This window comes from Saccopteryx leptura, chromosome 1 (genome assembly GCF_036850995.1).
Source record: "Saccopteryx leptura isolate mSacLep1 chromosome 1, mSacLep1_pri_phased_curated, whole genome shotgun sequence".
Lineage (NCBI taxonomy): Eukaryota > Metazoa > Chordata > Mammalia > Chiroptera > Emballonuridae > Saccopteryx > Saccopteryx leptura.
Genome location: NC_089503.1, coordinates 163,307,907 through 163,331,666, shown reverse-complemented (window position 1 = coordinate 163,331,666; position 23,760 = coordinate 163,307,907). Strand labels below are relative to the sequence as shown.

General features: G+C 57.5%; 2 protein-coding genes across 7 annotated transcripts in view; both read right to left on the bottom strand.

The window, feature by feature from the left end:
- Positions 1-11,416, bottom strand: part of KIF21B (kinesin family member 21B) — a 40,351-nt gene extending 28,935 nt beyond the window's left edge. For all 6 annotated transcript variants that reach the window (XM_066379846.1, XM_066379849.1, XM_066379851.1 and 3 more), the window contains exons 1-3: positions 11,229-11,416; positions 656-878; positions 214-396 (exon numbers count right to left, since the gene is read on the bottom strand). In XM_066379846.1, coding sequence (XP_066235943.1) covers positions 214-396; positions 656-878; positions 11,229-11,269 — 447 coding nt within the window. In that variant the 5' untranslated portion in view covers positions 11,270-11,416. The remainder of the gene's footprint in view (positions 1-213; positions 397-655; positions 879-11,228) is intronic.
- Positions 11,417-18,817: 7,401 nt separating this feature from the next.
- CACNA1S (calcium voltage-gated channel subunit alpha1 S) overlaps positions 18,818-23,760 on the bottom strand; it is a 43,775-nt gene continuing 38,832 nt past the window's right edge. Inside the window, exons 38-44 of the mRNA XM_066379845.1 lie at positions 23,455-23,579; positions 21,709-21,837; positions 20,965-21,221; positions 20,664-20,755; positions 19,865-19,953; positions 19,523-19,666; positions 18,818-19,406 (exon numbers count right to left, since the gene is read on the bottom strand). Of these exons, the coding sequence (XP_066235942.1) occupies positions 19,155-19,406; positions 19,523-19,666; positions 19,865-19,953; positions 20,664-20,755; positions 20,965-21,221; positions 21,709-21,837; positions 23,455-23,579 (1,088 nt within the window). The 3' untranslated portion in view covers positions 18,818-19,154. The remainder of the gene's footprint in view (positions 19,407-19,522; positions 19,667-19,864; positions 19,954-20,663; positions 20,756-20,964; positions 21,222-21,708; positions 21,838-23,454; positions 23,580-23,760) is intronic.

Sequence of the window (23,760 nt, the reverse complement as noted above, 5' to 3'; positions counted from 1 at the left end):
CCCATTGACTCAAGCCTCACCTGATGCAGGAAACCCCTCCAAGTGGCCCACCCCACGGTCTTCCAGTTCTCACTTGTATACTTCCAGCAGCAGGGAGCTCATCACCTACAGATGCCTCCCTAGGCTTATTCCACTGCCCTGGAGGAGAGCCGAGCTTCTGTGGTCTTGTGGTTCCCAAGTCTCCCTCCTATTCACCTCCTGAGGCCACCGTACCTCCAGGAACTGAGCGCTGACTTTGAACTCCGGCTCAGTCACTCCCTGCTCTTGTGCCCGCCGCTTGCGCTCAGCAATGCCCCCGAAGAGGTGTGCGATGGCCCTCGGGATGATGCCTTGCTGATCCTCAGCCAGCGCCGTGTCAAAGCCAGTACCCATGGTGTAAGTCTTCCCGGCCCCCGTCTACACAGCAAAGATGGAAGGAGGTGTGAGCCTGCACTCCCAATTCCCTTGCCACGACCTCCCCAGCCTGGGTATCCCTCCCTGCTCTGGTCTCAAAGCCACATCCCGTGGCAGTCACTCGGGCCGACAGCCCTCCCTCTGCGGCACCCTCAGACAATGCACACACCTGCAGCTGCATCTTGGCTGCTCTTGAGCGGGGGGCTCTCTCCCCAACGCTGGGACAGCAGGGCTGGGGTAGCCATGGTGGGGCGGGGCTTACCTGGCCATAGGCCAGCACGGTGGCATTGTAGCCCTCAAAGCAGCCCTCGATGAGCCTGCGCACACAGGTCGTGTAGACGTGCTCCTGCCAGGTGTCCAGGTCGAAGACAAAGTCATAGGTGAAGGCCTTGTCCTTCCCCAGAAGAACCTGGGGCTCCCCCGGGGTGACAGAGGTACAGATGTGACAGCCCTCAATCTTCTCCTTTGACAGTTGAGGCCGGATTCTGCCGGGAACGGGAGAGCCCTGGTCACTCTCTGCCCTGTCTCCCTGAGGAACGTCCACTCCCAGCCCCTCTGGCCCCCATAGGCTGGAGGGCAGGGAGGAAAGGAAGCTTAGGAGCCCCCTCCTCCAGAGGACAAAGGCAGCTTTTGGAAAAATACAATAGTAATAGTAACAGCAGCTGCTAAGGTCTACTGAGCTCTCTACATCAAATCTGTGTTGAACGTACTTCACGTGAGTGAGTTCAGGTATTCTTCACCACAAACCTGTGAGGTGCACGTGACTTGCCTGATTTTACAGGTGCGCAAGCTGGGGTTGAGGGAGTTTACAGGACGCACCCAAGGTTGAACAATGTAACACGACAATGCCAAGCCCAGGTCTGTCGGAGGGCGAAGCCCAGGCTCCCTGACTCCTTGCGGAGCTCCAGGCAAACCAGGGACAGGCCCAGCCGCGCCAGGGGCTCAGTTCTGAAGGTGATGAGAGCCTCAGCCGAGGCCGGCGGGGCTGCCAGCGTCCCCAGGCTCAGAAAGCGCCTCCCTGATGCCAGAGGCTGGTGGAACATTCTTGGGAACCAACTCTGGATTCTCTCCAGGAGCCAACCCCTCGCCCCCAGCACAACCCTGCAGGACCAGGTCAAAGCAAAGTTCGCTGACAAAGGCAGGGACCTCTAGAAGGGATGCCAGGCCAGCCCCAGGAGGGGCCCACATCCCAGGTCCCAGCGGCGGCAGGTGGGTCCCCTAGAGAAGGAAGGAAAGTGGAATCAGGGCTGAGGGGGTGCCACCCACGGTCGGGGTGGTCTCCATCAGCCACTACCAGTGTTACTACCCTCCTTTTCCAAGCAGTCATTGCCATGACGATGTTGCCATGGCGACCAGATGTGAGACAGTGAGCATGTGCGTAGAGACTGGCAGAAAGCGCCTCCCCAGGGCCTAAAGTAAAGGGGGGATGGGGTAAGGCACTGGCACCCCTGGACTTCCACAAGCCAGCCCTTTGCTGTCAGCTGGGCACTCACAATGAGCTTGCTTGTCAGGCGCGATCCCTAAGCCAACATTTACCCAGAGAAGAAAAGAGGGAGACTCCAGTCCAGGCCAGCACCCACTGGAAGCCAAGGGGGCCTGGCCACAGAGCCAGGGCCTCCCTGCCATCCTACGCCTGCCCCGGGCTGTGCTAGCCTCCGAGGACTACCATGACATGGGCACCTGAGCCTGTTCCCTGTACTGTGCTAAGAGGACTGGGAGGAGGGAGAAACCCGGGTGGGGGGCCAGGTACTGCAGGCCCTGTTCTCCCACAGACGGTAGCCTGGGTGTTCTTCGGCAGCGTTTTCCCTCAGGTATGAACAGGGCCTCAAGGCGCAGAGCCATTGCCTCACAGATGATGCAGAATGGAAGTCCTGGGAGGCTGCCACCTCCTCCTCCCGTCCACCTGTCCCGGGCCACCTGAAGCTAGAACCCAGCTTCCCAGTGTCCCCCCTGAACTGGTTACTGCTGGGAAGCAAGCCGTGGAGTCTAGCTCATTAGACCAGACATCCGACCGGCCAGTGAGCCAGCAGGGTCAGCAGATGCTCCTCCGCCCACCGCTAACAGTGGGAGCCGACACTAGTGCCCACTCGCTGTGTGTGCCAGGCAGAGTCAGGCTCTAACAACCCCCGTTTGCCCATGAGGGACTGACAGGGGCCCAGCCACCCAGACAAGAGGGGCAGAGGAGTCTGAACCTAGGTCGTCCTCCTTAACTGACCCTGCCTGCCCTCCCGTGTGGCTCAGAAGGGGGCAGGACTCTGCGTGCCGAGGGGAGAGAGGGTGCCACGGGGACGGGGCCCACAGCAACCTGAGCAGGGCCGTGGCGCGGAGCACAGGCACCGGGCAGGGTGTGGAGCTCCGGCCCTCAGGCCTGGCTCTGCCCCGCACCTGTGGGACTCAGGACCAAACCTTTCTGCCTATAGCGTCTGGGTGCTCCCAGGCGAACAGGGCTGGCCTGTGGACCCTCTGGTACCCTGCAGCCCTGCCGGCCAGCACCAGCTCCCACAGACGCCCTTCCTCCCGAGCACGTGGGCTGCTTTCGATGACATTTCTGGATCCCATTCAAACACCATTTAATTACCCCAGGCAGATGGCAATGCTGGTGATTGGAAAAAATCGAATCAGGGCCCCCAGAGACTGTGGGAGCAGGGGAGGGCGGCAGCCCTGCCCGTCAGAGCTCGTGAGTGAGACAGACAGTTCTTCACCACCAGCCCCCAGGCCCAGGGGAAGCCCGTCCACCAGGGACAGGAGAGCAGTCTGGGAGAGTATGTAGAGGAGGGGACGGTGGATGTTAGGGTCCAGGTGTCATGGGGTCCATGGGGCACTCACCCTGGGATCCTCTGTGGGCTGCGGTCAGAGAGAGCCAGCCACACCAGCCCATTCTAAGCACCAAGGTGCTTTGAAGGGCACGGGTGGATGGGTGATGATACCCAGAGGAAAAGGTACCCACTGGGAGACAGAGGACATGGCCTGGGTGAGTCACTCATTTCCAAACCAACAGAAAGAGTGCCAGTCCCAGGAATGGCACTTGAAGGAGTAACGGACGGAGGCCAAACAGAACGAAGGTTTACGGGAGCTTCCCGCATGCTTGTGCTGCGCTGGGCGTCTGTGCAGACAACCTCTTTAAGTAAGTGCTGCTCAGAGCTGAGGGTTTCAACGCCCACTCTCCAGACAGGATGGAGACCACTCATAGCCCTGTTCCTTCCTAGGGGAATGAGGGCCGGGGGAGTCAGGGATGGAAACCAGTGTCCAGCGTGCTCCAAGGAAACCACAGACCCTCAGAGCTGAGGACCGGATCCAGGACTAGGGTGAGGTGACTGAGGCATGAAGGAAGCATGACAACACCCCACAATCAAGGTGAAGTACAACACAATGCCTGACAAACGCAAATTGGCCAACGGCAGCCTACAGATCTGCTCCCTGCTTCTGTCAATGAAGTTTCATGGACCAAACATCCGGTCTCATTTTTGTCCACAGACCTCCTGAATCTTCCTCAGGGATCTTCCCCAAGTCCTCACCCCATCCCCACCGCCCCACGCTGGCCTCCATCCCTTCTCAAGGTCAGCCCTGCTCAGGAAGGCGCGGGACTTCCCAGAACAGAGCCCGGTCTATTGCCACTTGGCATGGGCCACCAGAGCCCGGTGGGAGCTGGGCGGGCACACAGAGAAAGGGCCATAGCTTTTCAGAGGCAGGAGCTGGCACCAGCGTGGGCACTGGGTTTCCTCTGTTCACAACTGAGCGGGAGCTGGGGTGCCAGGGTTGTTATTCTCAGCCCCATCCCCCCCACCACCACCACAGGAGAAATGAGCACACTGCAGGGACCAGACCGCAACAGGGTCCACCCCCTCCCCCCAGCTGGAGCCTTCGGGAAGAGCTGAGCTAAGCTGTTTCTCAAATCTCAGGAGCCAGGAGGACAGGGCAGGGTAGGAGGAGAGGACAGAGGAGACGGGGATGCAGAGAAACTGCCAAGGAGAAAAACACCCTCTGCACGGGATTCCCAGAGCCCCACACCAGACCCCTTCACGCGAGGAGTGGAGGACGGGACCAGCTCCTCTCACCTCACCCCATCCATAGTGATGGCACACAAAGACAGCCGATCATAGTGCCCCCCCCCCCAGCTCCACCCAGTGACCTTGGACGCCTGGGGGTTTGCTCAGCCTCTCAGGTGAAATGAGTCCCCCTCAAATCAGCCAGCAAGCTCCCCTCCTTGGTCTTCTGACTGGCCCCCAAATCTTGACCTCCAAGCTCCTAAGGGTGCAGCCCAGGAAGAGTCTCACTTCTTTCTGGGAAGTTACGTAATGAACCAGGACAATGGTGGTATACCCTCTTGATTCCTGACCCCTCTCTGTGCTGGTACCTGGGACTCCACACACCTCAGCCACTTGAATTTCCCCAGTTACGAACCCACCACACTTAGGGGCAGGACTGCCTCCTGCCAGACACCGTACCTGGAGGCTTTGCACATGTTAGGTCATCACACAACTCGTTTATATGTCAGGCCAGTGGTTCTGCCCCTAATTTACAAAGTGAGGCCTGAGAGAAACTCAGTTAGAGGCCACATGAGATCCAGGAGGGAAGGGGAGCTCGGGAGAACCCGCAGGAGTGCAGCTGCTCACATGTGAGTGACGTGCACCCTGGTGACTTCTGGGCTGAGAGACACCCTCAAAGGTTTGGAAAGGAGCCCAAAGACTGAACTGGTATCACCCCTCTGATGGCCCAAATAACCAACTAGTCCCTTCGGAAAAAGCCCCGGTGGTTCTCTGCTCCTATGAGACCCCTAATGCCTTTCTGGGTCCTGCCAGGGAGCCCAAGAGGCTATGGGACTGCTCAGGAGGGACAGAGAAGCGAGGAGGGACAGAGCAAAGGCTGCCTGGGGGCCACGACCTCCCCTCCCATGCCCAGCCCACCGGCAGCCTGGAGCTAATCTGTTGAAGCTCCATCTGAAGGTGTGTGTGTGTGTGTGTGTGTGTGGACACGTGACAGGGACACGGATCAGCCCTGTGACCTCTGAGTCACTGAGCCAGGCTGTGACCTGCCATGGACCAGCTTTTCCTTCACAGAGAGAACCAGATCAAAGGGGAAGTGGGGCGCAGCAGGAGGGATTTAGATAAACCAGCAGAAAGAACTTCCTGCCGCATACTGCTAATCCGGGGAAGCGTGCCTGGCAGTCTGCAGTCTTCTTCCTCGAAATCAGTCACCAGTGTTGCTTATAACAATCATTCCTTTCTAGACGTGAAACCCCGCGTATGTGTCAGGATGACCTCGTAAAACATATCCCCCCCATTTTATGGAGGCTCTCACAAGCCCGAAGTCACAAGTTCATGACAGTGAAGAGGGCATTCAAACCCATCTGTGAGCAGCAACCCCGCAGCACCCCCAAGGGACCCTGCACCAGTGCGGGGAGGGCAGCTGGAGAAATGTGACCTCTCTGAGTATGAACGTCCAAACTGGTCCTACCAGCCACTGCCACAGCGCCAGGAGCCTGTGCTGGTTCCCACCTGCAGCCCCAGGGAGCGTGGAGCCTAGAGCTGGGACAGGGAGGGCGGCTTCCTCCAGGCAGAGAGCATCCTCCTCCACCTCCTCCCTGGCAGCCAGCCAGCCCCGGGGAGGGCGGCTGGAAGTAGGATCGCGACTCTCCCTTGGGAGTCTGGTTCGCAGACACCAGGGGGCCTTTAGGAGGGCTTAGCCCAGAGAAGGCATCTTCCCACAGCCCAGTCCCCCTGAAACAAGGGGGGAGGGGGCAGAGCCTATCTGGGTGCTGACCCTTCAGCTGCAGGGGTGCAATGCGGGGAGAATCAGAGTCCTGCTGCACACCTGGACCTTCTCTTGGCCTCTCAGACCCTCCCCACTCAGCCCTGCTGAGGCTACCCTCTGAGGAAGGATGAGGCTGGCTCTGATCCCCAAACAAGAAGGCTTTGTACTGTGGGGTCAAAGGGCATGGGGTAACAAGGTCCCAGCAGGCCTGGACATGGTCCCAAAAGCACGGAGTGAGGCTACTGACACTCCCAGAAAACCTGCAGGAAGCCTTGGGTGTCAGCTAAGGGAGCCTGGGTTCAGGACTGGACCCTGCTCCCTTCCACGGGAGGTCCCTGACCTTTATCTTTCAGTTCATATCAAAGTCATGCCCAAGGACAGGCAGTCAGTAGGGGGATAGCTTGTTTATGGCCCCCCAGAAAGGCCAAAACCAGGCAAGAGGAGGAAGTGGCCAGCAGAGTGGGTGACCTGTCAGAGCCGGGGTGCAGGGATGCGAGGAGGAGCTGAGAAAAGGGGCCAGTCCCTGTCCCAAGCTGGACAGAGCCTCCAGCCCACCATTGGCCACATGGGCCAGGGTGTGAGCAGGGAGCTTCCAAAGCAGCCCGTCTAACGTTGCCTGTCGCTGGGGCCTGGGAGGATAGACGCAAGCCAACTCAGGGAGCCCTGCTCAGCTCTGCTGATGCGTCCTCACTGTCCCTGTCCCGCCCTGGTTTCCTGGCATCTGGCAGGGGTTTCCCATGACCTCCCAGGAGACGGAGACGAGAGAGCTGCAGAGTCGAAGTCAGGCTGAGCTGGAGCTCCCAGAGCCCAGGGCTGTGACGGCATCTGCATCTGGTGGGACAGCTCACGGGGACTGGGCCCTGGGGACCTTCCCTGTGGAGGAATGCAGAGCAACAGGCTACCGGCCTGAGAGCAGCTGGACATGGAGGACGGTGAGAGTCTTCCCACCACACTGGCCCTGGTCTCCAGTCCTCATACCACGCTCCTTGGGAAAGGGGGACGGAGACACGGGTCCAGGGGAAAGAGGACGCTTCCCTAGACACAAGAGGGCATGGGGGGTTTTGGAGCTGGGACCATGGTGCAGACAGGCAGCCCGATGCCAAGCAACTCCACACAGGAAAGCCCGGACACCCGGGCCTCACCACCATGTGCAGAGCACAGACTGCTCTCCACGCACTTCCCCACATGCAGGGTCAGGCCACGTGCAGCAAAGTATCTGAAGAAACCGAGGCACGGATACTTGCAGCAGAGAGCAGCACGAGGCCCTGGGTTCAAAGGCAGGCTCCTCCCTTTGCAAGGGGTGTCACCTCAGCTACCTCTGGGGCTCCCCTGGGGCGATGCAGGTGCCATGCCTGGCATACAGGAGGGTTCAGTAAACAAGGGTCCTTAGCTACCTGCTGGTTTGGCATCCTTTCCTTCATGGTGGCTTTCTGCGATCAATCCATCAACAACTGGATGGGAGGTGAATTCTGCATTTCACCTAACAGTCACGATGGCTTAAACCAGACAGACACCCTCTAGGTACCCTTCAAGTTAGGGCTTATTTTAAAAAACACTGTATTCCTGGCAACCGCTGAGGAGTCAACCAGCTGCACCCATTCTGCAGTGGGTAAAACTGAGGCCCAGGACGACAAAAAGAACAGGGGTACACGACCCAGCCCGTGGGTGGACTGCATCGGCCCCAGCCTCAAGGGCCTTCTGCCCCCAGAGCTAAGAGTGAGGGTGCCTGTACTGCTGGCACTTCCCCGGGGCCCACCCCACCTCTCCAGAGGTTTTGAAAAGCTGACATCCAATCAGGCTGGCTGCTGGGTGGGGGAGGGGCCGCGGTTTCCGGGGCCTGTGGTTACTCCAGTCTACTTCCTTGTGATGACATAATAAGCCCTGTTTCTCCACTACCAAGTGCTCAGGTCTCTACATGGCACACAGAAGATCCTGCGAGGCTCCCACATGGGACACAGGTGGCACTGCTTGGCCCTGATGGGCCTGGGGCTCCATACCCAGACCCTTACACGTTTGTTTCTGTCTTCCTTGGCCTCTCTGCCCGGAGTCACTAGTTCTCTTGATTCAACCTTCTGACAGACATGGAAGATTCCAGAGTAACAGGGCAGCTAGAGAGAACCCACATGAAGGGCAGGTGCAATCTCTGTGTCCCTTGAGCCCCTGGCTGGTGGTCCCCCCCCCCCCCCTTCTCCAGCCTTTGTAGTGCTCACAGAAGGCTGCAGGGCTGGCCGAGGGCCTCCTCTCCCTAGCGGACTGAAGGAAGGAAGCTTAAGGAAAGTACCAATAAAGGGAGGGGTCAGGCCACATTGGGGGCAACTCTCATGGTGGGTATTCAGAGCTGGGGGCTTGAAAGGGTCTTAAATAAACATACCACGTGACTGGCTTCCTTCCCCAATTTGAACTTCACCAGCTTGTGTTTCCTGACGGCCATCCCCCTCCTCCCCCCCTCCCCACTGGTCAGCCCTGTGGTGCAGCTGGGGGCAGTTCACAGATCAGGCTTACCTCTCTCCTGCATCCCCCTCCCCCCAGGTGGAGGCCAGCTCTAGGGGATTAATGGATGAAGGCTGGCCAGCAATCCCTTGGTGCAAAGGATTCAGGGACAGAGGGAGTGGACTCCAGAGAGGCCTGGGGGGGAGGGCGCTTTGGGGGTTGGGTCACACCTAAGCCTTTCTCCCTTTTCCTACAGTCCAGGTCCTGAAAGTTCCATCCTCAAGGCCCCCCCCCCCCCCCCCCCCCCCCCCCCCCCGGTCCAGGCCTTTCCTGCAGTGATCTACAGACAGCCAGCTTTGACCCTGGTCCCAAGGAGGTTACACTTCTCTCCCCAGCTAAAAGCAGCCCCCTCCATTCCCCCTCCCTGGAACCAAGTCTGCCTCATGGTTCCATTCCTGGCCTCCCTGTCCCAAGAGCTGGACCTAGGGTTCACAGCAAGTTATTCTCATGGGGACTCAAGAAAGCACTTCAGTGAGATACAAGAAAGGACTCTTAGAAAATCAGATCAGCTGCACCTGGCGCTGGGCAGGCCCTTGGGGATCCCAAGTCCTTGGTTCTTCCACTCTCCTCCAGCCCACCACCCAGTCTTTCAATGAGGCAAGGGGCTCCTGAGACGTGGGGGTGGGGGCTAGAAGAGGACTGGAAAGCACCAGAACCCCTCCCCTCCAGCCCATCCTATTCTCAGCTCTCTGACTAGAAACCGCACTCTGTCCAGGCATTGTCTGCCTTCCACAGCCGGCTGCCCATTGAGGTCTGGTGTATACCAGGCAAGGCACTCCTACTGGGGTGGGAGGGGGGAGTGGGCGGGCCTCACCTTCCAGGAGTCCTGCAACCTGGCTCTTCTGATGCTCAAATCTCCCCACCCTTCCACCCAGATCAGCAGATCAGCAGCTCAGATGAGGATCAGGGCACCCAGGTCTCCCTGGACCATTTGAGTGGGAAGAAGACATGAGGCCGTTCGCCCCAAAGAATGAAGAATGGGGTGCAGTGGGCAGGCCCAATCTCCTTTTATGGGAAGCATCCCAGGGACTTCTGGTGGTGGTGGGGAGGGGACACCAGCTCTTCTTTGGTCTTCTATACAAAGTGCCAGCCCCAAGGGGCTTTCCCACCCCTGACCATGCCCCTGTCTAGCCAGGGGCCTGATGTGAGAAAGGGGCTTTGTCTGGCTCTCTTCTGCAAGATGGAGTCTAAAGGAAAGCCCCCATGGGTGGGCACCCTAAACCCAATCCTTCCCAGCCCTGGTTCCTGGTAGGTGGGGGCCTTTTCTGTGCACTCAGACTCCCCGAGTCTGCTGCAGATGCCATATTTACACTTCTCCCTCCCACCCCCACCAGGCACCTCCCTCCCTCAACCTCCACTGCTTCCTGCTGCAAAGTCAGCCCTGCAGCAGCCCAACCCCGCCCGCCAGCCCACCAGGCACCTGCAGGCTCCTTTGTCTCCATTGGGGCCAGCAAAGCTGTGCTCAGCTGAGCCTCAGTGCAGTCTGGTACCTGGCTTGGGGGCAACTCAGTCTCCCTCCCTCAACCCCAGAGCAGCTCCTCTGGGCAGAAGGCTGGCCAAGTGGCTAGGGGCATGTGCCCTGGGGCAGGAAGGGGGACACTTTTCCATAGTCAGCTCTGACCCTGTCTAGGTGACCTCCCTGGGCTCCTGGAATATAGGTCACCTACCACCTGTCTCAGAGACCCACCCTAGACCTGGACCCTAGACCTCTCAGCCATCACCCAAGCCTGGCCAGGGATGGGTGTTCCTCTCCATCACCCCTATCTCGATGAGCAGTCTCTGACTGGCACTCTTCCCACCTACAGAACCCTCTCAGAGACACAAACCCAAAGCAAGAACGGCGAGAGGGGGTGTAGTGTAAAGGGTCTCCACCCAACAAAGGACACCGAAGGCTCAACTTTGCAGTGTTCCCAGCCCTGCACCTGTGTGCCCCTCCCCGTGGAAGCCCCCAGCTATGTCCTGTCTCCACCTCAAAGGTCAGGATATCACTTCACATCCCAGATAAGTCCATAAGTCCATGCAGCCCTGCCTGGTCCATTTTATCTGAGTGCTCCGAGCACGGGGCATGAGGCACACCCTTCCCGCCTCTCAGAGGTGGAACCCCAGGTACATCTCTTGCTCTGTCCCCAGAGCCTCTCCCTGCTTGGGGCAGAGCCAGCAGGGTCCTCTGTCTGCCCACCCGAGCAGGCTCCATCCCAGTCCTGCACTGATCTTTGTCTGCAGGTTCCCGGGCGGGGGTGCTGCCGGCCTGGCAGGACCAGAGCGCAGAACCAGCCCGCTAGCGTAGACGAGGGGAAATTTCCCCCCAACATCCCGGTATGAAACAGCAGCCCCGTGGGGAGGCGAAGAGGAAACACACAGACGCTCGGCCTGGGCCAGAGCTGGGTGTGAAATACCGGATTTCCTTGTTTATTCGATTTTCTGATTATTAAGGGCTCCCTAGAGGGGCCCGAAATTACCACCCAAACAAAGCCACCTTCCAGCAGTCTGCGGGGTCCACGCGGGCCTTCTTCCGGGCGTGCGGGCTCCGGACTCCGCGGCTCCGGCCCACGCGACACAAAGCCCGAGCCCCCTGCGCGCCCGCCAGCCCCTACCTGACGGCCACCTTGACGCAGCAGTCCCCCTGGCCAGCCATGGTCCTCCGGCGCCAGGGTCCGGGCGTGGGTCAGGGGCGGGGGTCCGCTGGCCGGTGCCCCGGGCGGCGGCGGGAGGCGCGGGCGCCGCAGCGGGACGGCGCGGGACTGGCGCACACACCTCCCGCCCGCGCGCGCACCGCCCACCTCGCTGCCACCCGCACGCGCCGCCGCGCGGACAAAGGGGGCGGGGGCCGGCCCGGCGCAGGCCCCGCCCCGAGCCCAGAGCCAGGTCCCGCCTCGAGCTCCGTCCCCGGCCAGGCTCACCAATCGAAGGCCTGATCCGGCAGAAGGGGCGGGGCTAGATCCTTTAAAATGACCTCCTGGCGCGCGTCCACCCGCGTGCTGGGGGTAGCATGAGAGGCGCGTCCTGCAGGAGGAGGCCTGCCTCCTGGCCAGTGGACCGCGCGGATCCTCGGACTTGGGCAGGACCCGATTCGCAAATGAGGAAACTGGAACGCAGGGAAGGGAACTGCCCAAGGTCAGAGCGAGTTAGTGGCTAAGTGTGGGTAAGAACCCAGGTCTCCCTCCCAGCAGCCACAGCGATTAGCGGTTGGTATTGGAAAGCGTCAGCAAATCTCCCTTTTATTCTGTGAAATCTGCCGACCTTTTATTGAAGGAGATTCTCGCCTCCTCAACCCTGCGGTATCATAAAGCTCACGTTTTGGTTCATTCCTGGCTAGGCTCCTAGTCCAGACACCCTGCACTTCTGCTGGACCTCTGTGACAGGCAGAAGGGCCCTACTGGGCCTGGCTCACACTCTGTTTCTTGTGGTCTCCCGGGGCCAGAGGGTCAGTGTGGCAGGCCTGAGCTGCCCTGGGGACAGGAGAGGACAAAGGGGGCATCTGGGTAGGGGCTGGTGGGGGGCAATGTGGGTAGGGTAAGAGGGCTGCCGCATTTCTATGGGCATAGAGGGCAAAGTGAGCCCTGGGGACTTTAGGCGCAGGGCAGTGATGGAGGACAGAGATGCAAGAAGTTCACCTCCCCTCCCACTGGGCCACACCTTCTCTGCCTCCAGATGCCCAACATTGGGGCCATTCACAGACCCCCTCGCCAGCTGCTCTCCCGTCTTTCACTTCAACCAGCTCCCTTCCCTGGCAAGGGCTCAAGCGGAGGGCCCAGCTGCAGCTCCAGATGTGGAGGGAGCTCTCTGGGGGTGGGGAGGATGGTGAGTCTGGCTCTAAACCTCTTGCATCACCCTTGGTTGATGAAACAATGGTTTGGGCAAGGGTGCATCTGGTGGTGCCATTCTCCTCCTCTCCCCTCCCCCAGCCTCCCCACAGATCCCTGTTCCACCCAGTAGCCCAGATCCCTTACTAAGTCAAAACCAAAGATAATTTCAAGGACAAATCACCTCCCCTCCATCCCAATGGAAAGCAGGAGCCACACCAGCAGGGTGGGGGAGGGGAGGAAGGAGGTCCTGGTGGCATCCTCCACCTTTTGCTGTCATTTGAACCTGAAGGAAGCTCTCTGGAGCTGGTAGGCGGCTCCTCCCAGAGCAGGCAGCCAGCGGATTGTTGAGTCAGATTCTGGATGTTCTCTTCACATCCGTCCACCAAAACAAGAGGTGGGGAGGGTACCATGTTTACGGACCATCTACATGAATAACAAAGAAGTTTATAGATGTGTTCTCCTAGCCTTTTGAGATAAGCTTTATAATTCTTCCCTTTTGCAGAAGGGGAAATGGGGTCTCACCCAGCATATAAGCAGCAGCAGACCCAGGATTTGAACTCCTGTGTTCCAGCATCCCCAGATCCCCCTCCAGCAGCTGCCTAGGGGTAGCCCTCCCGATAGCAAGGCTGCATTTTGCAAAGCTGCTCTGCTGCCCCTGCCAGACTGTGGATTTCTCTGGGGCCCAACTCTGGTTTCCTGCCTCCAGGAAGTCCCCCTGTATTCTGAGAGCAGGTGACCTTTCTGACTCACACCCTCCCTGCTAGGAAATGGCATCAGCACCATGGCCCTGCCCATCCCTCTAGGCCACAGGGTGTCAGAAGAGCCAGGGGGAGCAAAGGAGCTGGAAACTCAGGCCCCCTGGAGGTCAGGGCCTCAGATCAGCCAGGCCAGCCCCTCCAGGGAGCAGTAGGGCAGCTGGAGGTCCAGACCCTGACTCCGAGGCAATGTTTCCCAGAGGTGAGGTGATAACTGGGCACAGAGATCAGATGGGGCCCGAGAGGCAGGAAAGGTGCTTACATAGCAGCTTGAGGAGATGTAGATTAGCCAGGTCAGAGGGAGCCTGCGACAGCTGTTCTGTCTCTGTGAAGCTTCAACACAGCCATGGCCACCTCTCCGGTTCATCCCACCCCCCTCCCAGCTTCCTCCTTTCCTCCTCTTCCCAAACCCTCAAGTTTCTCCACATCAGCTGCCTCTGCGCATTTCCCTCCCTCCCCACCCCTCTCCTCTTGGCATGTGTGCGCACACACATACACACACTCTCACACTCACACACCACCCTCTCTTTGGCCTTGAGCCCCTAATTGGACTGGAGTTTGAGCCCCACACTTGTCCTGAGCTGAGCTTCTTCCTCCAGGCATCTTAGACCTCCATCCTTTCTCCTGCCAGGAGCTGTGGGTGTCTGGGCAGATGGGAACCTGGAGGAGTTGTGGCAGGGGGTGGGGGGGACAGCATTCTCCAAGGCAGGAAGCTCCCACGCTGCCATAGTTAACATGCTCAGCAGCAATGTGGGGCAGCCATCTGGCCCCAATCTCTCAGGCACAGCCCTCCAGTGACAAGTCAAAACACTTGGGAGATACCTCAGGCCCTAGCAATGTCTCCAGGAGTGGCCTGACCTTAATTGCCAGTCCCCTTCAACTTCTTTCAGGCTGGGTCTAGGCCTGTGCTTTCGCAGAAGCTAACTGAGCTTTGACCCGAAGTTCTGGGTGGAGAGTCCAGAGAGATGGACCTCCAGTTCTAACGCCCAACCCCACCCCAGCCTCTGTACTTAGGTCTGTAGGAGATGCAGCCAGCAGCTGCCTAACCACACCCTCCAATGCCCACCTGGAGCCAGAACCCAGATCTGAACCCCAGAGAGGGTCTACTGGGGTGTAGACCCAGGGGTCTGAGCTCAGGCATGGGCTCAGGCTGACTTCCTCTGCTACAGAGGAGACAGACTTCACAGGGAGGAAATCAGAGTTTGTTATAAATAGCAACGAGAGAGAGAGAGAGAAACTGCTGCGCATTACCAACACTCCAACCAGTCTTAAAAAAACAACAACTATTTTTGGTTTCATGTGTTACTGAGGGCTTAATAACTATCCTTATAACCTCAAACATGGACTCTTGATCTACTCTTCTCTGCAATGGCTTCTAATGTGGTACGAGGGCCAAAGACAGGAGCCAGTGTGGGATGTTCTCACTGCCACAGAACCCTCGAGTGGCAAAGAACCCTACGGACACCTTGTCCAACCCCTTCATTTTCAGGTGAAGAAACTGAGGCCCAGAGAGGCAGAGAGTCTTGTCCAAAGTTGCACAGTAGTCTAGGGGCCTAAAGCATGGTCCCCACCCTCTAACAAAAGACAGGCCAGATGCCAAAGGGGGGTGTTTCAAGGCACAGAAGTTCGAGGTTCAAATCCCAACTCTGCCACTGTCTGGCTGCGTGACCCCCGACAGTTTGTGGAAGCACTCTGAGAGGTGGTTCTCTGTCCTCAACATGAAGATAAACACACTTATCTCATTGTGGGGCTATTATGAGGTTGAAGCGAGGTCACCAGGGTCAAGCACCCAGCACAGTGCTCAGCGCCCAATAGATACTAATCTCCTTCTCATGTCCATGGATTTTCTATGCCCTCTTCAGTGGTTTCCTGTCCTCTCATGGGACAGAAGGGTGACTTGTCATGACGAGGTCCCCTGGCAGGCAGAAAATCTCAGAGATGGGCCCTGGCCGGTTGGCTCAGTGGTAGAGCGTCAGCCTGGTGTGCAGGAGTCCTGGGTTCGATTCCCGGCCAGGGCACACAGGAGAAGCACCTATCTGCTTCTCCACCTCTCCCCCTCTCCTTCTTCTCTGTCTCTCTCTTCCCCTCCCGCAGCCAAGGCTCCATTGGAGCAAAGTTGGCCTGGGCACTAAGGATGGCTCTGTGGCCTCTGCCTCAGGCGCTAGAATGGCTCTAGTTGCAACAGAGCAACGCCCCAGATGGGCAGAGCATCGCCCCCTGGTGGGCATGCCAGGTGGATTCTGGTCGGGCTCATGTGGGAGTCTGTCTGACTGCCTCCCCGTTTCCAACTTCAGAAAAATACAAAAAAAAAAAAATCTCAGAAATGGGTGTGGATAAAGCTGGGCAGAAAGCATGGTGATGAGGTTGCTGGCCCAAGTGGTCATTGATCCAGGGAAGTGGGCGGAGGCCAGTTTGTAGGGAAAGACGCAGCCTCTGCTGGCCACTCTGTGTGGGGCCCTGGAGCCAGGGTGAGTGTTTGCAGAGGCAGGAAGGAGCGCGGGCGTGCTGACCCCTGCTGGATACAACACCCCTGGTCGCGGCCTAGCTGGGGGTGGTCTGCAGGGGCATCCAAATTGTATTTCAGCTGCCTCATGTGCTACCCTGGGCCAATGATGTTACTTACATTAGTCTCCTCATTGAATTCTTGCCACAATCTCTGAGATGCTTACTGTTATTGTCCCCATGTTGCAGAAGAGGAAATAGGTTCAGAGGTCACTAGCAGTCATTAGTGCTGGTCACCAAATATTTCTACTCTGCTTTCTGGCTCAAGGCAGGCCTATATGTCCTCATTCTGAAGTTAGCTGTGGCCATGTGACTGACTTTGAGCAATGAAACGTAGGCAGGATCTTACCAGTGTGACCATGTGACTACTCTGACCAATGTAACGATGCCAAGGGGCCCAAGTACCTTATGGATCTACCTGCCCATCAAAGACACACAGAAGCCCCTTTGGCTCTGATCTTCTGGGATACCTGGAGCCCCACGGGGCAGGGAGACAGGGGCAGGCAACTCTCCACTTCCCCCTCTGTCAAACCCCCCCCCCATTGATTTGACCATGATTTTGCTATTTATAGACTGCTGAGTCCTGGAGGTGGGCTGAACCAGCATGGTTGCCTATTAACCCTCTGGGGGCTCCGAGCATTCTGGTTGGACGAGTTGCACTATCCCTCAGGGTCTTTAGGAAACACTGAGAAGCAACTAGAAAAGTTCCTGGGGACTTCCAGCACCACTGTCCATCACTTGCCTAGGAAACAGTCCTCGAGGTGGTGTCGGGACACACCCGTGTTAACCCCCAACTCAAAGACTGGCCCTAGTCAAACCCCTCTGCCCCTTGGGACTCTGTTACTTCTCTGTGACATAGGGCCACCACCAAGGGTTAGGGTAAGCACTCAGAGATCCTAGAGGAGTCCGATTTGGGATAGTATAGAGCTTCTGAGAGGCACATGCAAAGTATACTACTGCTCACAAAATTAGGGGATGTTTCAAAATGAATATGAAGCTATAAAATATCCCCTCATTTTTGTGAGCAGGGTAATAATAGGTACCATGTCATTGTGTGGGGGGCATTGTGCCAAAATGCCCCCTCCATCCTGTCACCTAATGCTGACAACAGCCTCAGGAAGTGGGACCAATGGTCACCCCTTTAAAACAAAGGTCACCAGGAGTGGCCCAAGGTCACAGCTCAGTGGTGGAGCATGTTCAAACCCAAGCAAGCTGGTTTCCTGTTTCATCTTGTTGGGTTACAGTGAAGGACAGGTGGGTTTGGGCCGGGCTGAGCAGAGGAAGTTTCTCAAGGTGCTTTGTGGGTCCACAGGGACTTGTACCAGGTGTCCACAGCAACTTCTGTTGTCATGCTCCCACACTGGGGACAACCCCCACCGTCCATGCACAAGGGAAGGGACAAATGGGCATGTCATGCCGTGGGATACCACTCAGTGATAAAATGGAATGACCTATCGACATAGGACACAGCATGGGTGAACCTCAAGGTAATTCTGCTAAATGAAAGAAGCCAGACCCCAAAGAGTACAGCCGTGTAATCCCACAGATAGAAAAGTCTAGAACACAAACCAATCTCACATCAAAAAGCAGGTCGGCGGTTGCCTGGTGAGGCGGGCAAGAGGAGGGGTTCCTAAAAAGCACTGAGACATTTTGGGGGGTGGTAAGTATATCTATTATCTTGATTCACTGGTGTATCTGTCTTCCAAAAATAATCAAATTATGCACTTTGAATATGTGCCATTTACTTTTTCTGAATTATCACTCAATAAACTGGTTTTTAAAAAGGTAACTAGCTTCAACTTCTTTGCTCAAACAGGTGCAGAGTGGCTGGGTGCCTTACTCGGTCACTGGTGCAATTAAGTGGAGTCCTGGCCACGTAAGGGCAGCTGAGCCCCACTGCCCTGCCCATGCGGCCTGTGGGCTCATTGAGGGTCCCCTGTCTTCCGGATGGGGGACGGTGGTGGGGAATTAGAGAGCAAGGTGGTGGATAGGGTCGTAGAAGGAGAAGGAGGGCACAAAGAGGGGAAGAGAAGATGAAGCCACAGATCTGGGGACGAGTGAGGAAGGGAGGGGACAAGACCTGCCCCAGACCTGGTGATGCAGAAGAGGCTTTCGAGGTGGTCCTTACCAGGGTCCCTCCAGCATCAGCTGCCCCTGGGTGAGGCCCTTCCCCTGATTAAGTTAACGCACAAGCCCACCCTGCCAGGAGCGATAGGTTTCAAGTCCCCAAGGATGCATCCTTCCTCGAGTTTCAATTAGATACTTGCCTCAGCTGGACTCTGCAGGGTCATCAGGAGAGCATTAGCACTAAAAGTCAGGGGAAATGGTGGGGGGTGTTGGACACCAATAAGGGAGGTGGTGGTGGTGGTGGTGGTGGTGGTGGGGAGACCTCACAAGATGAACCTGGTAAGTGCTAGCTATCCAAACATGCCACTGACGGAGAGTTCTGTGGGCCGATGACGCAGGCCAGCATCCCCGGCAGTGTGCACCCAATCTCACAGGACGGTTCTAGGAGAGTTTCAAAGGCCCTTTGACCACAAAGGCCTGCGTCACTGGCCCATGTCCTCTCCCAAGCCCCCATATTTCTGCTGCTTGCACCCCTCGATGGAGGAGAGCTTTTCTTTGGGAGGATTGGGACGGGACGAGGGCGTTCAGAGCGGCACGGAGAGCCTTCTTTCCCCTCTCACTTCCAAGTTAGGGTGAAGGAGTCAAAGGGAAGACCAAGACCTGGTGGAGCAAAGAACTCCAAGTCGTAACCCAGATTAGAAAGAGCCCAGAGGGAGAGGGCTGTTCTGTCTCCCAGCTCTCCCCCACCCCAGACTGACGGCAGAGGAGAGAGGGGATAGGGAGGCTGAGGCCCGGGAGGACGTCAAACCCCAAGGTAGAAGACCAGATGTGGGGTGCCCTGGAGAGAGGATGAAGCTCCTCCTGGGGAACAGGTGCCGCTGGGATTCTGAGGCCGGTGCTGGTAATAAACTCTGGCCAGCGAGACACGGTCATGGCCTCAGAAGAGAGGCTGTGGCGACTGGATGTGGAGCTACCGGAAGCCCCACAGATAAGAGCCCAGATGGCCCCTCGGCCTTCCTGGGTCCGCAGCCGACCAGCAGGGCTCCTGGGGAAGGGGCCAGGGAGGGGAAAGGTCTGAAACAGGACACAAGCAGAGGCTAGGTACCCTTATTACAGGCCTGGAGACTTTAATGTCCTGCTGGGGTGTGTGGGGGAGGGGCTTGTGCCAGCAGACACTGACCAGGCCAATTTGAATGATGTCAGATGTCTGTACTGTAGTTCCACCTCATGCTGGTGATGAGGGAGGCCTGCCAGTCTCCTTCCTCCTGACCATCAGCTGTGGTCCCTGACCACCCACTCAGCAGGGACGGGGAGGCCGCCTCGAGGGCTGACGAATATTCTCTGCTCCTGCACCCTCTCCCCACCCCTCCCCACCAAGGCTGTGTGGGTGTCATGGCCTGGGGGGAATGAGGGTCTCCTGGGAGCCCTGATGCTGGTAGAGGCTGCCCAGGGAGGACCTAAGGCTTGGGGACCCCAGGGCACTGGCCGTGCCCTCGGGGGTCTCTCGTCTTCTCAGTAGCTCTGTGGCTGCCACCTCTACTTCCTCTGGTTCCATCCAGCAGGCCTCTGCCAGGGCCTGGCCTGTCGCCATGACAAAGCCAGCATCAGCTGCCAGGGTGTCCAGGCCCCCTCGAAGCAGAGCCTTCGGGGAGGAAAGGAGGCTGTGAGGCCTTCCTGGGGAGCCACCTGGGGGCCTGCCCTCTCCCCACCCCAGGCCCTCCCCTGAGTGCAGTCCGTGCTGTGGTCTGGCAGCTTTACCTCCTTGATGAGCCTGGTGGAGGCTGGAGACAGGTATGGGGAAGGTCTCTCCGGGGTCCTACTGCAGTGAGGGGCTTCCTTCGGTGGGGACCCTGGTGAGGGGCTCCTGCTCGCCTCAGGCATGGGGTGCTCCGCCCTGGGATGCTGTTCCAAATGCACAAAAGCAAAGATGCCAAGAAGATGCTGGAGCCCCCTAGGGCCCAGCAAAACCCAGCTCTTCCCAGGAGATCTCAGACAAGAAATGGAGAAAGGGGCAGGTCCAGGATTCTGTCCCCTCTGTCACTGACAGTCACTGTCACACCCTTTCTCTGCATGGGGCTTCTCCCAGCTCTGCCCCATTACCTGAAGGGGGGCACGAGGTGCCCGGGCTCTGGACACTGCTCTTTGGGTCAGCTGTCCTTGCTTGTCCATGCAGGATTTGCTGCAGGGGCCTGTGGGTGAGACGGGGTGAGGGCACGATGGCTGTGACTCCTGCTGGCAGCCCTGAGACAGCAGAGCTCAGCTTGGCCAGTTAGCCACACTCTGAGACCCTTGGGCTGGGAAAGGCATCCTGGAGGGTGGACAAGTGTTGAAGGCCAACCACTGCCGGCCAGCAGGGCGTGCTGTACCCTGTGTCCTCCCCCCCCAGACTGTTCACCTTCTGTCCTGAGTACTTCGAGGGCAGTCAGGCCAGGGTCTGAGCAGCTCTGGCCAAGCTGGTGTGTGTGTGTGTGTGTGTGTGTGTGTGTGTGTGTGTGTGTGTGAGAGAGAGAGAGAGAGAGAGAGAGAGAGAGAGAGAGAGAGTTGTGGAGCAGACCAAGTACCCACATCTCCACTGAGCATCCTCAGGACTCTATTGTCACACACAGCGATCTAGGACCTGCTGGGAGATTACCAGGTCCATCGGCCCAGAGCCCAGGTGTCAATGTGTCCAAGGGCTGTCCTTTGGGGGGGGATGAGTTTCCTGGCCGAGGCTCCTTTTATGGTGCACATACACGCCACCTCCCACCTCAATCAGTCACCTGGATGGCACCTTGTCTTCTGCCAGCTTCCATCCAGGCCCAGCTGTTCCCACTGCAGCAGCCTGCCAAGCCAGCCCTCCCAGCCTGGCGCCCCAACTGCCAAGGAAGAGCAGCTCCTGGGCCTCTGGGAGAAGGCTCACCTTCTCGGGGGCAGAGAGGAGACAGGCCCAGGGCTCCCCCTCTGGCTGCGGACATCTCTGTCTCTTCAGGGGACTCCCTCTCATAGCGGACACTAAAATGGGAGCAAGACGGTGAACCAGAGTGGGCCACCGGGTCTCCCACCATCCTGCCCCTCTGTGGCCTAGACATCTCTTTCCCTCAGGGTCTGGACCCATCCGCAGCAGTAGCTTGAGTTCAAAAATACCTGGATGCCATTAAACATGCCTTCCCAGACCTGCCCTGGGATCCCTACATCCCGGGGCCAGCAGGGGCTGTCACTACCTGGAAAACACCCAGCTGTTGCTATGGTTGCTGTTGCCCATAGCAATGTTGGCATTGGCATTGGCATTGTTGGTGTTGGCATGAGCAAGGGGGTTGGTGGTGGGTTCTTGAGGGAAGTCCTCCAAGAAGACAGGCGATTCCAGCTCCTCCATCTCTATCTCGGAAAACTGGAGGGGTCTCTGGTTGGCCATGACAGGGGCCAAGGAGTTGGCCCTGTCCAGGAAGTTGTCCACTTGGCCAAACAGGCCTCCAGTCCTCTAGGGGCAAGGAGGAGAGAGGAAGGACTGAGAGTAGGGGTTGGGGTGAGGGCTGGGTGTGGGGCTAACTTGCTAAGTGATATCGGACATCTCACTCTCCTTGGCCACCATTTCCACACAAAGACCCCCAGAAGGACCTGCTAGCTCTACGTTGTCACGAACACTAGACAGAGCTAAGGTTCCCCGACTGGTGTGACCAACCAGGTGGGGCATTTGATCACGGGGGTCTTGTGAGAGATGAAGGTTGACTTGGGTTGGGGCAGGGAAGAAAGGGTGAGACTTGGTGGAGTTGGGGAGATGGAAAAGATGTCTTATCTTTGACACCTCGAGGAGGTTGGGTCATTGATTCTCAGTTCCCAGAAATGTGGGTGGTGGGTGTCTTCAGCTTCCATGCTCCCCTCCTGTATGGCTGGGCTCCCGGGCCTCCCTTCCATGATGTGTTGCTGCCCCTGTGCCTGGTGCCAGGGGAGGTCACACCCTCACTCACCCTGAATATCCCTTCCTCCATGGCGGCCTCCACCATGGCTCTCTCCAGCTCCTCTTCTGCTGTCAAGTCTCCTGAGATGGTCCGGCGGATCTCAGGTGCTGCCTCCTCCTCAATGGTCCGCAGCCCGGCCTGGGGATGGACAAGAGACCCAGTGACCCCTCCAGTGCAGGAGGGGAGACTGGACTGCATCCCATGGCCTCATTCATTTCTAATGGACGACTTCATAGTCTCCTAAGCCTATAGGCGGAGATATATTTTTCCTCAATGCAGTCTCCTAGATACATGATCTCTTTTGATTGCACAAGCCATTGATAGAATTTTTTGAGCTGTTGCAAGTTCCTGTCACCAGCATCGGGACAAATCAAGATTGTTGTCCCTGATAGTTTGCAATGAGAACATGGCAACCCTTCGGGGACCTTCCTGTCAAATCTATCATGAGGAAGCATCACACAAACCCAAATTGAGGGCTATCCTGTCCAATAATCTTCAAAAGTGTCCAGGTCACATCAAGGAAAGACCAAGAAATTGTTCCAGGTGGAAGAGACTAAAGAGAGGTGATGACCAAATGCAATGTGTGGTTCTTGATCGGATCCTTTTGCAATAAAGGACCCTATTGAGACAGCAGGTGACACTTGCATGGGGCGGGTAATGCGTCACATTAACTTCCCGACTGCGGTAGTTACACTGGGGCATGGGGGAGAATTATGCACAAGAATGCCCTCATCTGCAGAAAGCAGACCTTACAGTGCCCTGGGTTGATGGAACATCATGTTGGAAATGAGTCTCGAATGGTTCGGGAAAAAGGAAAAAACAAAACAGGTATTATACATGCAACTTTCTAAATTGTGAGATGGTGTCTAACTAAAAATGGCAATTAAAAGACATTTTTGGGCCCTGGCCGGTTGGCTCAGCGGTAGAGCGTCGGCCTGGCGTGCGGGGGACCCGGGTTCAATTCCCGGCCAGGGCACATAGGAGAAGCGCCCATTTGCTTCTCCACCCCCTCCTTCCTCTCTGTCTCTCTTCCCCTCCCGCAGCGGAGACTCCATTGGAGCAAAGATGGCCCGGGTGCTGGGGATGGCTCCTTGGCCTCTGCCCCAGGCGCTAGAGTGGCTCTGGTCGCGGCAGAGCGACGCCCCGGAGGGGCAGAGCATCGCCCCTGGTGGGCAGAGCGTCGCCCCTGGTGGGCGTGCCGGGTGGATCCCGGTTGGGCGTATGCGGGAGTCTGTCTGACTGTCTCTCCCCATTTCCAGCTTCAGAAAAATACAAAAATACAAAAAAAAAAAAAAAAAGACATTTTTGAGCCTACAACCCAAGGGCATGTATGCTTTTTTTTTTTTAACTTGTAAATTATAGGCATGATAATTAACACCAAAAAAATAATAGACATAAAGATGAGATAAAAAACAAAATCCTCAATTGTTTTGCACACCCTGTGGATCATTTGAAGTACATCCCGGGAGAGCGGCCACCTTTGGAGAATGCTGCTCTTTATCTGACGCAAACCACTCCTTTGAACAAATTCTGTTTCCTCTGGTCCTAGCATCCCAAGGTGGAATCCCAAGATGATAGCATCCCAAGATGCTAGAGCATCTTCCATCGTGGACCACCCAGAGCTGTCATTGCCCACCCGGGCTCCCTCCTCCCTTGGGCACCTCCATCCCTGGCCCTCAAGGACTACAAGAGGGAGCAGGGTCCTGAGACCACACTGCTCGACAGTGGGTCCCACGGAGCGCGAGCTGGGCTTACCTGAATCTGCACGGTGTCTTTCTTGGGCCGATACCCATAATACTCCTCCTGACGCTTCATGAACTTGCGGAAGTGTTCTTGGATGAGGAAGGTGGCGTAGAACTTGCCTACTGTCACCTCGTCATCTGAAGAGGGACCGACAAGGGGTATCCTGAAAGCCAGCTAGAGTCAAGGGGGAGCCCCAAGACGGGGCAGGGGAGGCTACCCTCCTCTCGCTGACACGGCCGGTGGCAGCTTCCACCCTGAGGGCCGCCATGGGGTCTATCCAAGGTAGTTACAGAGGGTTTGGGCCACTCTCAGACTACC